We start from the raw sequence: 15,362 nt of genomic DNA on the forward strand, positions 1-15,362 counted from the left end.
CTCTCTCTCTCTCTCTCTCTCTCTCTCTCTCGACTTTTCCGCTTTCTTGGGTGTGTCTGCGAGGCAATAATGTATTCTTGTTTATTTTGAAATGAAAAAAAAGGAGGGGGATGGAGGAAGATTCAGATTAGATACAGACGTGGCACATGTAACCAGGTCGATAATCAGTTTGCGCCTACGACCCTGCGCAGAACATGATAATTTAAAAAATAATTACATAAAAAAAAAGATGGCCACATTGTCGGTCTAATCAAGAGCAGCAGGGCGGATAGAAGTCACCTCGGTTCGTTACAATAATTTTCACTGTGCCCCAAATCTAAACAGTTCCCAAGCTGTACTGAAAGACGAGCGATGCAGGCCGAAGTTTGTACATTATTGGAACTCGGATTCAACAAAGTCGTCGGGGCTGACCTTCGATTTAGTTGAATCAGAGTGTTCGTTACAGCAAACGATGGTGGGTTTGGTAGATAATTACAGGCATCGAGCAAGTAATGTACAGTGTAACGGACATTACTAAGAAGTGGTAGCAGGCTACCCTTAAATGCTTGCTTTTTTTCTCTCCCCCGTTTCGTCTTTCTCCGTCAAAAGTAGATTCTAATCGAGAGGATCTTTCGTTTCTTTGATGCCATACCGAAGACATGCTGGAAAATTCCATGAAAATAGGGGGTGGGGTTAGAAAAAAAAGGGGGGCAATACAACCTCATACCCCGGCTGTACTACATGTGGGAACAATTTAAATCTGTTTTATTTTTTTCTTCAGTGAATACGATAACAAGAGATCACAACATTTTAGGGATTTTAGTATGTTACTGTGACAACCTTTTCCATTAAGGAACAAGCCAGTTTCATTAAAAAAATATAAACCAACGAAGGCCTAGGCCTACAAAAGTTTTAAAATTAATAAAATGCATAGAAAACTGAGGTTGCCAACCTGGTACCGGTACTAGGCCTAATACTGAGGGTAATTTTCCATAAACAAAAACAAACCAAAAAAGAAGTGTCATTCATTCAGATATAGATCTAGATCTAATCTAGATTCTAGCCTAAATTCTAGATTAGATATATTTTTCACATGATCGTCGGTCGTGGCAAGCTGGAAAATAATAAAGGGGGAGCAAAAAAAAAATCTAAAAATTAATGAGCGGTCTGCCTGACTGCCCACACAACATAACATGAACTGGGCAAAAGAAGGGAAACGAAACGAAACAAAATTAGGCTAGTTAAGGGGGCTGCCTCTTGCCCGGCTACAACAAACAACAACAAAACAAGGCCAAGGCTAGGATCTTGGCTATCCATCGTCAGTGTCAGTGTCACTGTTGCAAAACAACTAGGCCTAACCTGAAGGATAGAATAGGCAACGTAGCCTAGGCACTTTTTAAAAACGCCTAGTCATTCTCAGTGACCAGCTTTGCGATTTAGTTTGCAATTACATATTAGGCCTAGACTCTACGATTTGGGAGTTTTATTGTAATTGTGCCGTGCCGTAGCCCAGTCGAGCAGCGAGCCTAGACTAGATCTAGGCCTAGAAATCTAGATCTAGCAGGGTACAGTATATAGTGAGGTGTGTCAGTGTCAGGTGCCACGATAAAGTAGGCTAGCCTTGCGCTTGGTGGAGACTTGGCCTTCAACTTTAACATTAGATCTATCTAGATCTAGATCTAGATTATATAATATAATCGCTTTTATCGGACTTCTCGGCGTACTGCGTTCCCAGGCTCAGGAAGGTTCTGATCTGATTTAGATTCTAGATCCTAGATCTAGATCTAGAAATCTAGAGGTGTCCGGAGCAGAGGCCAAACTTTTCCAAGTTAAATTTTTTTTGTCTTCAATCTTGAGCTTCATGATACTAGCCTAATCATCCTAATCATGAGATCTATACTCTAGATCTAGGCTTCGACCTTTCTCTATCTAGATCTAGATCTCTAGATTTCTATACTGGATCTATACTAATACCATAGGAGGCCAAGATATCGCCATGCCTTTAGCAGCAAAAACGATCTTGGTGACCGGAGCGTCAAGAGGATTGGGTCTGGAATTTGTGAGACAAATTCTACAATTGCCTCTGCAGCACCTGAAGTACTCATTGCAGCCTGTCGTAATCCCAGTTCTGCATACGATCTTCAGAATCTGGCGAAAGCACATCCATCAGTGAAAGTGATCAAATTAGATGTGGAAAAAGATGAAGACATAATTTCTGCTGCCCAGGTTTGTAATTTAGTACAGAGATCTAGATCTAGATCTAGACTATAATTTTTAACCCTATCCGTACGTCATGTTTTACTATCGTATCCATACGACGTGGGTAGCTCTGTGCCACCACTTTCCAAAGAGGAAATTTTTAATACTCGTTAATCTGATCCGTACGCTTTGCATTGTAGTCTGTCAAAATGAGAATATCTGAAAGTTTCAAAGAGATCTTCGTACTAGAAGTATTCTAAAACGGACTGTCTTCATACACAGTAACCAGGCACCTAGTCTCAGTCTACTCGGTAACCGGGCGCCCAGTCTCACCTTGTCTCAGTATCCACGTACATGGTAACCTGGCGTCTCAATATCTACGTACACACGGTAACCGGAATGAAAATTTAAAATCAGTATATATTTGTCCTGTGCTGTCACTTGCTGAAAAAAAAAAGAAAGTCATTCAAGCGTCTTGTCGGGCTCGCCTTTGTGACCAGTCAGTGAACCTGCGTGTGTGCATCACATTGTGAGTACCGGTTGGGGTCACCAAAGTTCATTCAAAGTTTGTGCGCTGTGAAGTATAGGGCTCCAGAATGGGGGGAGATTATTGATTTTTTTTAAAGGTGCAGTCGGGGTAGGGGTGGGGATGAAGGCAACACCGGGTGACAAAAACTGAACTTGGAGTTCTGAACTGGCCGCAGTGTACATGACACTGAGACTACATGCCCGGTTACCGAGTACGTAGATATTGTGAGGCTACATGCCCGGTTACCGTTTACATGACACTGACACTACGTGCCCGGTTGCCGGTTACCGTGTACGCAGACACTGAGGCTGGGTGCCCGGTTACAGTGTACGTAGAGTAGGATTCTAAAATTAAAATGTGAAGAACACAACCATAGCAGTACAAAATGACCCCAGGGCGTACGGATAGGGTTAAAAAAGCCAGGCTTAGCATTTCTCTGTCTGATACTGTCAGGATAATATGGCCAGCTCTATTCAGACTTAAGTCCGATTAGATTTTTTAATCTATTCGGACTCGACTCCGATGGGTTGTTTTATCTATTCGGACTGGGGTCCGAAAAAAACATATTTTACTTTCGGATTCAGCTTCTAAGTGAGTCATATGAGTTTAAGGAGGTTACATAATATAACTGTTGTTGGGGGATTTTACGTATAACCAGAATTAGAACTAGAATAAGAATTACCTACTGGGACTCTGTGTAATTGTGTCAAAAGTCAAAACACTGCACTCTCATTGCCCAATGGCAGCGTCTAAGTACATGGTAACCGACAACTCAGGGTCTTTCCACTACCACTACAGCATCATCATTACTTCCATCACCATTTTTCTTTCCACACATATAATTTCATTTTGTTGTGCCTTATAGTTTTTCTGTAATTGATTTTTTAAGAAGTCACATCGCACAAAATGGACAGCCGTGGCCTCTTCCCAACACCTCTTCCCCCAGCAAGCCGAGAGTGCGTGATCGCTATGCGCAGTCTCATCGGTCGACATAATTAACTTTGTCCTCGGCAAGGTCAACTCAACTTGGTTGTTCTGTTCGTACTAAAGATGCAAGGAGGGCCAGTTTAGATAGATCTAGTAAATGGATATTTTAAAGTCACATCTTGACTGTTATCATTAGGCCTATAATCGAAAATTTTTTCATAAATGCTGAAAATACAGTAGAACACGGCTATAGCGGGACTTTTGGTTCCAGAAGAAAACCCCCGCTGTAGGAGAGTTCCCGCTATAGGTTTCGGAACGCAAAGAAAAAATTCTAAGAATCCATATGATTACCTCCCTTCCCTATCAATAAAATTTGCGCTTCAGATTACTCTTCTTTTTCTTGTCAGCTTCGTTGATTATCTCGGCCTTTAATTCGAGTGAGAAGTAGAGCTGGGTTTTCTTCAAATTTTTGGTGAATTGCGAGCGCGAGCTGCTCGCTCCCAGTGAGTTGCGAGCAGGCTTGAGGCTTGCACCCTGTGACGTCAGCACCATGTGACATCAGTGACATCACATACTGTTTCGCGCCAAAGGCCGACAGTGTTACTGTTCCTTCTTTCTTTAATTTTTTTTTCCTACACCCCTTTAAAAAGAAGCCTCTCTCTCTCTTTCTCTCTCTCTCTCTCACCCACACACTCACACACACACACACACACTCGCACACACACACACACACACACATACTCACACACACACCCACACACACACACACAGATAAACAGAAGTAAGTCAAGAAATTAGGAAAGTCAAGCACACAACATTTATCAACACACTCTAAAGTCCAAAACCAATCATACTAGTCTAGTATGAGCGGCCCTTATCACATGTGCCACTACAGCCCGATCGTGTTAGCTTCGATTTAAAACTAGCGCTATCAACAGCGGAGGTTAGAAATAGCCACCCCAACAGTTTGCTGTCTACACTTACTGCTCACATAGTACATTACAACGTGTTGCCTCCTTTGACTGGCTACACTACCTGTGTTTTCCCATTCATAAATTAATACACTACCCCTCCGCTCATCACGCGCGCTGTCACCGAGTGCACACCCAGCCCACACCCATCCCCAGTAGACAGACCGACACCCCTTAGCCCCGACCCCCTTTTTACCACGCAGCATCTCAATGACTGAACGACAGACTAGCCTACCTAACACTATAATCTTTCACCCTTGGCTTAGAGACTCTCATCTATTCATAGCGCCATCAATGGCCTATAAACTGAGTTGAAGCAATGGGCCTATATACAGGAACAACTCTGAATCGATTCACTGAGTTGCGAGCAGGCCTGCTCGCACCCACGGCACCATATATGGTATCAACTCCTGAATTGATTCACTGAGTTGCCTGCTCGCACCAATCGCACTAAATAATAGTATTAATAGTATCAACTCTTGAATAGATTCACTGAGTTGCGAGCAGGCAAGTGAGTTGCTCTGGGGTGGATCTCAGGTGTTGCCGCTCGCTACTCGCTGACAGGCTTTTGACTTGCAAGTCTACTGCTGGCTGTATTTTGTCTTGGCATCATAAACTGGCGTTTTAACAATTAAGATTCAGATTCATAGTAGAGATTCTTTGCTGCAACTCTGAATCACGGAATGGCACTGAGTTGAACTGAGTTGCTCAAGTGAGTTGGAAGTTGATTCCCGGAAGTGGGAGTTGCGAGCAGTTCGTCTTGCTGCTTGTGCTGTCTATCGTACTGGTAGGCCTACTGCAGAACTGGTGAAGCGGATGCGTGCGTATGCCTATGAGCATCGACAATTGCAATTCAGTGAATCAGAAATCACTCGCACACTACACGCTCCCCTCTTCTTTTACTTTTTGGCCTAGCCTAGGCCTAGGGCTATGGCCTAGATGCTCTCATACTGAGCGTCTAAGCTACGGCACATCACTATTGGAGTGGCTCACGTAACGCGTCTCTCCGCACCATCTCTCTCTGCCGCCTGCCCCACCTCACTCATCACTGGACTAGCCAATCACAACGCCGCACCACTGAATGCCTGTTTTGAGCCCGCCTGCAGCCCCTCAACCCCGTTCGCCCCTAGATAAAGCTCGTTTGATCTCTCCCACTGTATCCGAGTTCGGGCCTTTCCTTGCCCCGCTAAACCCGAGCACAGGCAATTGAGTTTACATAGTCAAAAAAAAGGGGGATTCCGTTAAGGTCCTGCTGTAGCGGGTGCCGCTATAGTCATGTTCTGCTGTATTAAAGAACAAGGGTCGGAAGTCAGAAGGGACGTCATGCTGGATTCAGATTCAGAGCCCGAATCTAATTTTTGTCTATTCGGACTCGAGTCCGAATATTCACTTCAATACTTTTGCTTTACTTTTTCATCCTCTGTTGCCGTTAAGCGTCGTGGGGAGATGCAGTTTTCAATGGTAGGCCAGCTCCGCAGCTCTGTCAGTTGTGATGTTATGTTTTCTTAGGGTTTCCTTGACACCCTGGATCCACCTTTTGCGTGGCCTTCCTCTTTCTTTATACTATAGCCAGAGTGCTTTGTGTTGTAAGCTCTCGAGGCTGGCTGGTCAGGTGACATGCGTAACAGGTGGCCAAACCATTTTATCCTCTGTCTTTCTATGTAATGCAGGCAGGACTCAGTGCCGATAGCTGCCCTTACTTCTTCATTTGTCTGCCTGTCTCGTCTTGTGATGTAAAGGGTTTTGCGGAGACATTTCATTTCGCGTGCGGTGATTTTGCCCTTATTGGCTTTTAAAAAATTTAATATCTATATACACTTCAATATAATATCTGTATACTATGTTAGTGCAAGGGCTACTACTAACAGTTCAAAGTTTAATTTAATTTTACTTTTTAACTTTACTTTGAGGATTATAGGTCTAGTGTGAGTTACTGAAAAGATTGAAAAAATATGGTGCTTTTGTAGTTTCTTAGTATGTAAGGGTAGGCCGAGTTGGTTTGCTGTTTACTAGACTGGTTTCTCTCTAATTTGAACCCTCAAACTTAGATTAAACTGTCTTTGCCTATGGGTTAATACTAATTATGCAAGTGAAGTTTAATTTTTTAACATTTTGATTTTGGAATCCACTTGGACAGACTTTTGCTCCTGTACAAGACCTACTGTATGGCATTTCATTAGCATCTATCTGGAATTAGATAAATAACTTCTTTCAAATTGCTTCATTTTCACTACACACCTTTTTAAATTCTCACCGTGTGGTGAGGGCACAATTTTTACTAAGGCTTGGACAGAACTTTATGCTTTCGAATTATTGTCTGTCTAGAAAGCACTTGTTTCTTCGAAAATGTTAGAATTCGAAATTTTGTTGCTATTTAAACTATTTTGGCATTATAATACCTGTAGGTTATTATTTGGTTGACCATCGCTTCAGCAGCTTTTTTCATATATGATATATCTAGGGGGGAAAACTTGTTCCTTTGAAAGGGAATTTGTGAAGGTAAGAGAAACATAATTTCAAAGTAATCTGTTCTTTTGTTTTATCTGAAGGAAACAAAAAACATTGTTGGAGAGCGAGGACTGAATCTTTTGATCAACAACGCTGGTATCTATGATAAAACTGATGGCTCTGAACTTAAAACCCAGTCCCGGGAGAATATGCAGCGACATTTCGATGTCAATTGTTCTGGTGAGTTTCCAGACTTGATTAAGCTCTGTGTATTATGATCTTTATTTCAGGGAATCTGTTTGCCTTGTATAATTCAGTCTATCACTCCAGTGCTTGTCAAATTTGAAGAAGCAAAAATTCTTGTACAGGGTGCTTACATGTACAGTCAAAGTTGCTTAAGGTGGCCACCCATTGTTGTGAAGAAGAGAGACCGCCTTAGGCAGTCTTACACAGTGTCAAAATTATTAAGTTAAAGAAAACCGGAAGGGGGAAATACGAAGTGGCGATTTGTACTGGTGATTTGTCTTATAACATATGTGGCTAATAGTACAGGTTCTACTGTAATTTCCTAGTGAGACATAAACATTTATTAAAAAATACCTGTCCCTCTTCTGGGTAATCCCCATACACTAAGAATGATCAAATGATGTACTATTCAGTGATATTGTCCAGATTGGCAAGCACTGTTTTATATTATGAATATTGTATAATTTATTGGTTGAGAATTGTAGCCATGTAGTTGCTTTATTTCTCAGATGCATTTTTATATACTATGGCAGGGTTGTAAAAATGAACAAGGAAAAACTAGTACTACATCACTGAAGAAGGCTAGTGATGATGACTGCAACCAAATTACCTCGTGAGGGCTACAAAATCCGACGGTAGCAATCCAAAGAATGGAAGGAAATGTTTAAAAATGGGAACACAGAGTGTAAGAACCCTCTACAAACCAGGGAATTTAGGAATGTATTAAAAGAAGCGAGCTTGATACAGACTTTGTTGCTGTAGGAATATCAGAGACGAGATGGACTGAAGAAGATGTAAAAAAAGTAAAGTTGTTCCGCATCCGGGCCGGACATTATTGATTGCCTTGTTAGTGAGACAATTGTCTTGGCCTTCGGCATATTGTGGTAGGGTGGCCAGTTTCTTTCTACGCCGCCTTTACTTCCCCAACTCGAGTCAGGTACCCGTTACTGCTGGGTGGGCAGGAGAGGGGCGAAAAAAATCTGTGTCCGAACCAAGGCTCGAACCTGGACTTTCCACTTTCCTGGAGACGAGTGCACTAACTGCTCAACCACTTCACCCTCGAAGAAGGTGTACTAAAGAAAAATAGCATCATCATTATGCGACATTCTGATAGCAGTCAAGGCATACCTGGAGTAGGGATATTGGGACCACAGAAAACAAAAAGTTTGAGAAACGGATTATAGGGTCATGGCCAGTGAGCGGGTGAAACATCCTACAGAAAATGCAATAAAAACCACTTAACTTGGCAATACTCCAGACATACCCCCCCAACCTTCACATACGAAGATGAAAAGACAGAAGATTGTGAAGAAGTAGATAAGATCCTGAAAGAAGCAAGATCAAATGAAGTAGTTGTCATTTATTAGGAGACCTGAATTCTAAAGTGGGAAAGGGACAATGCCAAGACATCACTGGCAACTATGGATTTGGAGATGGAAACAAAAGAGGTGAAGGACTCCTTAACTTTTCTGAGGAGAAGAATCTAATAATTCTAATGATAGCAAACACCTTCTTTGAAATTCCAGCGGGAAGACTATAAACCTGGAAAAGCCCTGGAGATGTTGGCAGACATCAACTGGATTACATCATGATAAGAAAAAGATTAAAAATCAGCATTAAACAATATAAAAAACATACCCAGGAGATGACATAAACTCTGACCTCAACTCTTTCATTGCAAAAGTTACCATAAATTAAGCTGAAGAATTAAAAGAAAAAGGCCGATAAGAAAACAAACATACACATTGACAGGGGGGAAATAATGAGATTGAAAATAGAAGAAGAAAGAAGAAAGTGGAGTTTCTGCCTGTTTGTAAAATAAACTTTCTTGGAGATGGCCCACTCTTTCTCGGCACCATTGATATAACATTGATTATTATTGTGTCATATTATTGAATTTGATTGAGCAGGTTTGTGTGAATAATATATAATATAATTATTATAACATCTTGCCTGCAAGCTTCCTTTTATTCTCTACTCTGAAAGTTTTTTTACCCATTCTAATTCTTTTGAATTTAATGTAAAAAAACAACAACATAACCTTTGTACTTTGTGTTGTCCAGGCCCCATCATCATGGCACAGAAGTTCCTGCCTCTCCTAGAGCAAGCCGCAGCTCAGAACAAGTCTCAGCCCATGAGTAGTAACAAAGCTGCCCTCATCAATATTTCTTCCATCATGGCATCTCAAAATGTGACTTACGAAAGTGGAAGAGGGACTTCCTTTCATTACAAGTGAGTTTCCATTGTTTTTTAAATGCTCAGAATTTCAATATTTTCAACTTTATCATACCCCCTCCTTCTCCTCCTTTGCACCTTGGGGTGGCTTCTTCTCTGGAAATTTGAAATTATTGGCTGTTGATAGATATTAGTGTTATCTGAATTTGAACTGAATCATTAGAGTAACTTGACCGCTTGCGGCCATGAGCGAACATTCCCCCCTAGCTAGCACTGCTTCTGCACTAAAAGATTCCCAACTTGATTTTCGTGGAGAAAAAAGCTGCAGGAAGGGCCCTGACCTGGCCGGGAATTTAAAGACTTCAAGTATAGAGTGCAGTGGGTGTTTTCTGCACAACTTCGGCGTACCACTTGGCGGCCGGCAGCCCTGGGTGCGGCCGATGACGAGCCAACGATGCGGCCACCTGACTCAGGTACGGCCGAATCCATGCCCGTTATGCGGCCAGACCTTAAACAAGCTTCAAACACTTGAAAACATGACAAACAATGAAGGAAATCAATAACAAACGCATAAGGTGTAATTTGAAATATGGTAGGCCTACATTCAACTTTAATGAGATTCAGCAGACTCTTGATCAGAGCATGCAAACGAAATGGAAATCAGTAACACAGAATGGAAACGGGGACGTTCAAAATTAAAGAATGGTACATACAAATTAAATGAGATTCAATCTAATTTTGATCAGAACATACTAACAAAATGGAAATCAATGACAGCGTAGATCTATGCAAAAAAGTGGAAGGATGGTAGATCTAGGTCTAGATTACGTCTGCTCTTGAAAAGAGCAGAACGGACAAGTCTCACATCTCTGGCCTCAAGGTACGATCTCCGCCGTCATTCAGACCAGGTGAATCCCCACTCTCATTCACAGTGTCTGGCCTTCCTTCCGCTTCAGCCAATGCTGGCATTTCGTTTCCAGTTCCGACCATGTTGCTGTCCTCCACCTCTTCTTCATTCATCTCACGCATAGCATATTATTCTTTTTCTACTCCAACCACTGGTCTTTTGTTCCCATTTCCGTCACTCTCAAGCATGTCTTCTCTTTCTGTTTCTTCTGCTTCAACCACTTGTCTTTTGTTTGCTATACTTTCATTGTCAGCAGCAACACTGTTTCTATTTCTCTCCGTCTGTGGTCCGACTCTTGATCCTTCATCAAGTTCAAGCGTTTCATTGTCCATGTGTCATCTCTGTGGAGTTTCATGTCCTTCCACAACCCCCACTTCAGCAAACATGGATTCCTCAGTCGAACATTCTTCTTCCATGAAATCTTCCAACTGCAGGTCTTCTTCATCAAACATCATATCACTTTCATTGATATCTGCACTTGTGTCATAGTCTGAATTGCTCAACCTCTTCTTGGATTTGTTTCCTTTCACTTAGGACTTCTTTTCTTTTGCTTCTTCTTATTCTCCGTCCCCTTCTCCTTGGCTAGTCTCCTCTCTTCTTGTATCTTCTTTCTACTTTCTTTCTCCACTTTGCTTCTTTAGCTCCTCTCGCTGTTTTTCTCTTTCATTTCCCGTCTTCCATTTCTCCTCTTCCATTTTGGCTCTACTCTGTCCACTTTTCTCATTTCCATCGATCTCTGCTTTACTTCTGATCTTTCTCTCCTTGTTGATTAGAGAATCAATGAATTCTTGTCCACTGATGAGCGATGGACGGTTTTCCAGCGATGTCTATCTCTTGCCGCCATTATTCCTGCGTTGCAAAGTAGGAAGAACGAAGGAATCTTTCCGTCTCAGATTGACTTGGCATATCCCCATCCCTTCACTGACTGCTTGTTTACACATTGTCTAAACCTTCTTTTGTCCCCTTCAGATTCCCACTCATTTTGAGACTTGCTTGGGAAAACACATTTTTTGGATAGATTAGAGTTCACTTCATGCCACACTTGAGTTTTTGTTTGAGTTGGCCTTTAACGTCTCTAATTAAAACCAGTAGGCTAGGTCATTTAGGCAAATTAACATCCTGTTACACTGGGATATGAAATGTAACAGAACTTATTATCCCATCTAGCCACAGTGTACTAACACCGGGTCAACCCGTCATAGCACTCGTCCCATAATCCTGACGCCAGGTGGGACAGCTACTAGATCTAGATCTAGATTGCCAGTTTTTTTAGTCATAGGTATGACTTGGTCGGGAATTGAACCCACGATCTTCCATTCCCGTGAAGGACGCCATACCACTAGGCCACTGAGATCGGTGCCATGCTTGAAAATATCGTATTGTATCGTTACCAGTAGATCTAGATCTTGCTTTATTAAGTGGACAAAAAGCTTTGCAAACAGCGTACCTCTATCAAGAACAAGGTCTAGATTGTATCTCAAGACCATAGCCTTCATTTGACCAGGGCTATCTATCATTTTGGACTCTGGCCGCGGCCAGGACCTCTACTGTAAAGCCCGTCCTCGGTGGGCCTCATGAAAAATTACCCTGCCCTGGCTGCGGCCATCGACGTTTCTCCGAAAGTTTACGTTTGAGCGATATTTATACAATGTTAGGCTTAAAAACATGCATTTTAAAACACAGAAACCACACTTAATTGACAAAATAATGATATTATTTAGGTTGTGGTAAGAGCTAATGAAAAACTCACCTGAAATTTCACTAAAGGATGTTTTCTGGGTTGAAAAGTTCAAACTCGCATCACGTGTGTCGGAACAGCGGGAAAGACCGGAAATGAAAGTGAACGCATTGGCAGACCCAAGAGAAGCTACAGTGGTTTATTCAAAGCCTTACAGCAACTGGAATGCGAGTTGTGAGAACTGGCCGCACTCCAGCAGTGGCCGCGAGGGGGTCAAGCTACTCTAATTCAATATTATATTATTTCCAGTTTTAAACAACTGTGTGTGTTGGTTCTATTTCTTGTTCATTGTCGTAGTAAGAAATCACTTCTTTTGAAGTACTGTTACTTTGCACCGATCTCCAAATGTGAGTAACTATTTGAATAACCAGGGTTTTTTTTGCTTACTCATATCTCAATTTATTTATCTTTTATCTTCTTTATTCGGCTTCCACTGTTCAAAGAACTCATGTACACTTCCTGATTCCATTTTGCTTCTAATTTTTAGCTAGATATATTTTATGTAATGATTTTCATAACTGGCCCTTGTCTTACAACATCTTGTAACGCTGGTTTTTACTTTTTTTTACCCATTACCATGAGCAACCAAGTGTGAGATCATGTTTCGTAGGTAAGTGTGCACGTGATGGGATGGCACTTGTGTGTCTGGTCCTTGAAGCTTTTCTTCTAAGTAACGCTTGACCTTCAATTGTTTCTGACTATAGAAAGTTACCAGATGCCATCATAGCTTGTTATACAGCTGATCCCAAGGTTGGCAATATGATGAGGTTTGCCTATTTATATCTATGCTACTATCCAATGGCCATACACTCACAAGTTACGTTTACATTATTTCATGTTCGGGACATCTCATACCACCATAATATCATTTTTTGTGTTCAGTGATTTGATCTTGTTTAACTGTCATTAAACTTTTGAGACCAGGAAATAATTTTTCGTAAAAGTTTACTCCACTCTCATCATATGTCATGAAGCTTCAACCAATGCCAGATAATATTTCAGTATTGCATTATTGTGTGAATATCCTTTTTTGGAAAGAACAAATTAAGATTTTTCTTGTCTGCTTTTTTAAAACTTCAGATGCTCCAAATCTGCGGTGACTATGGCTACTATTTTGATCTCTCGAGAGTTGAGAGCAGCTGGTATTTTGGCATTGTCACTTCACCCGGGCTGGGTACGTACAGACATGGGGACAGAAAAAGGCGATATTTCTCCAGAGGAGAGCATTACTGGCTGCCTTCAGGTGATTGGATCGCAAGGTGAAGAGAGCACCGGCAAGCTTGTCAATTACAAGGGAGATGTGATTCCTTTTTAAACAGCAGCTTTTTGTCCTTTTTGTATGTATGACTGCTAGTTTTTCTTTGCTCTTAAAATTACTTTTTTTGTTGGGGTGGGGGAGATGAGCTGTATTTTTTAATTTAAAAAAAGTTATTTCTCTCTCTCTCTCTCTCTTTAGTGAGACAGTGGGAAAAAATGCATAGTTTTAAAAGTAAAATTTCATGGGGAGACGTTATAAAGCAACCATAATGCATTTGTCACGAGCCATTTGACCTAGCTCTGAATAGACGAAGCTGCCAATTCCACACTGCCTAATGCGGACAATTACACTAAAGGATAGAAAATACTGAGTTTACTATTATTTAATCATCTTTTCACCACTGGTTTCTTTTTACAACAATTTTTTGTATGCTTCAAACCTTGTTATACAATTCCACCATACCCTTTGATTCACGTCTTCAGACATCCTAACTGCTTTGTGATACTTAATTTTTTTAACTGCAATTGATCTTCTATTATCTCAGTGCAGTATGATGCTGCAGTTTCTGTTACTACTGTTACTACTGTTTCCCTTTTATGGAGAATAGTCACCCTCTGCCTCAGGTCTGCATTTTGTCTCGATTGTGTTGCTTTGAATTGGTTTTTACATCATGTATGGCAGTCTCCTACCTCAGTTCAAAGCAAATAGACTTCATTCACAGCCTTTATGATCTGCTGATAACACACTGAGGGGCATTGTCTCTCATTGTTTGGACCTTGCTGTTAGATGTTTGAAAGTTGATTTACTTTTGTTGAATTTACAGACAAGAATTTACAAGAACTAACCTCATATGATATCTAGTTTGATCTTGCAGGATGTCATATTGCATATATATAAATGTAAGTATATCTAGTCAAGATATATATATCAACTTATTTTCATCAAGTTTTTCCCCCCACTTTTCATGTATACTTACTATGTTTAATGCATTCCAAACTTGTTAGTTTCTATTTTGAAGTACGTGACAAATAGACGGACGGACGGAAGTTGTATTCAGAATAGTCTGTTTTGTTTTCCTGATTTTGAGAGTCAGTCTTGTTAGTGAGTAGACACATGTGGTATTTTTATTTTTATGTCATTTGTTTTTTAAAAATTTGTTTCCATGCATATTAACCCTTCAGGGCAGTGCCACTGACTGTAGTGTCTTTAGGCCATTCCCAAAGGGGGGACATTTCTCTTTCATGCACAGTAGAATTGTAAATGGGCTGATTCATCATGTCACGCTCATAACTGTGCCTGATCTACAACAGGGAACTGCTGCTTTTTCTTTCCTAATTCTTACTATTATCATTTTCCTCTACTTCTTTTGTATGTTTGTCCCACTTTTGTGACCTGCTATTTCCGGGGTGCCCTGATAGTCGAAGCAGACTTTGTGCTGTTGAAGCTAGAGAGGTGAGTAGAGTGAGTCTGATTCCCTGTAAAGACTTCTCTGTTGACACGCACTCCTTGGTGCTCATATGACCTTATGCTGTTGCCAGCGCCGTAAAACCCTCTACAAAAAAAAAAAGAAAGCATATTAGGTTGTAGATTTATATATATGCATCTGTAGGTTTTTGCTCAGATATTTTAAATTATCCTGTGGTCTGTGAACATTTAACATTTGTATTTTTATAAACAGAAAACAAAATTGGATGTTGCAATTTTTGTATTGGTTAGCCTACTATTATTAGATTTTGCAAAAAGTCAGGTGTACATCATATGCTCCCAAGTAATGTCCTGTCATCTGCTTTCGTCTCCACTTTCTGCCCCTATCCCCTCACCTCTTTTGTTTACGGCGCTCGCAACTGCATAGGTCATATGAGCGCGCGGGACACACCTAATATCAGGGGTGTGGATCAGGGGTGTGGCAGAAAGAGAGCAGTAAGGAGAAGCCAAGGAGTAGCAGTAGAAAGGGTGCAGAAAGAGTCAGGAGCCCAGAGGAGGGG

General features: G+C 41.1%; 1 protein-coding gene across 1 annotated transcript; it reads left to right on the forward strand.

Moving 5' to 3' along the window:
• Positions 1 to 1,191: 1,191 nt before the first annotated feature.
• On the forward strand, positions 1,192 to 14,436 carry LOC101864473 (C-factor). The gene is given in 5 exon segments (XM_005104696.3): positions 1,192 to 2,056; positions 2,059 to 2,205; positions 7,155 to 7,293; positions 9,363 to 9,531; positions 13,200 to 14,436. Coding segments are annotated over 5 exon segments (771 nt in total). The 5' UTR covers positions 1,192 to 1,975; the 3' UTR covers positions 13,435 to 14,436.
• Positions 14,437 to 15,362: the final 926 nt, after the last annotated feature.

This window comes from Aplysia californica, unplaced genomic scaffold (genome assembly GCF_000002075.1).
Source record: "Aplysia californica isolate F4 #8 unplaced genomic scaffold, AplCal3.0 scaffold00432, whole genome shotgun sequence".
Taxonomy (NCBI): Eukaryota; Metazoa; Mollusca; class Gastropoda; order Aplysiida; family Aplysiidae; genus Aplysia; species Aplysia californica.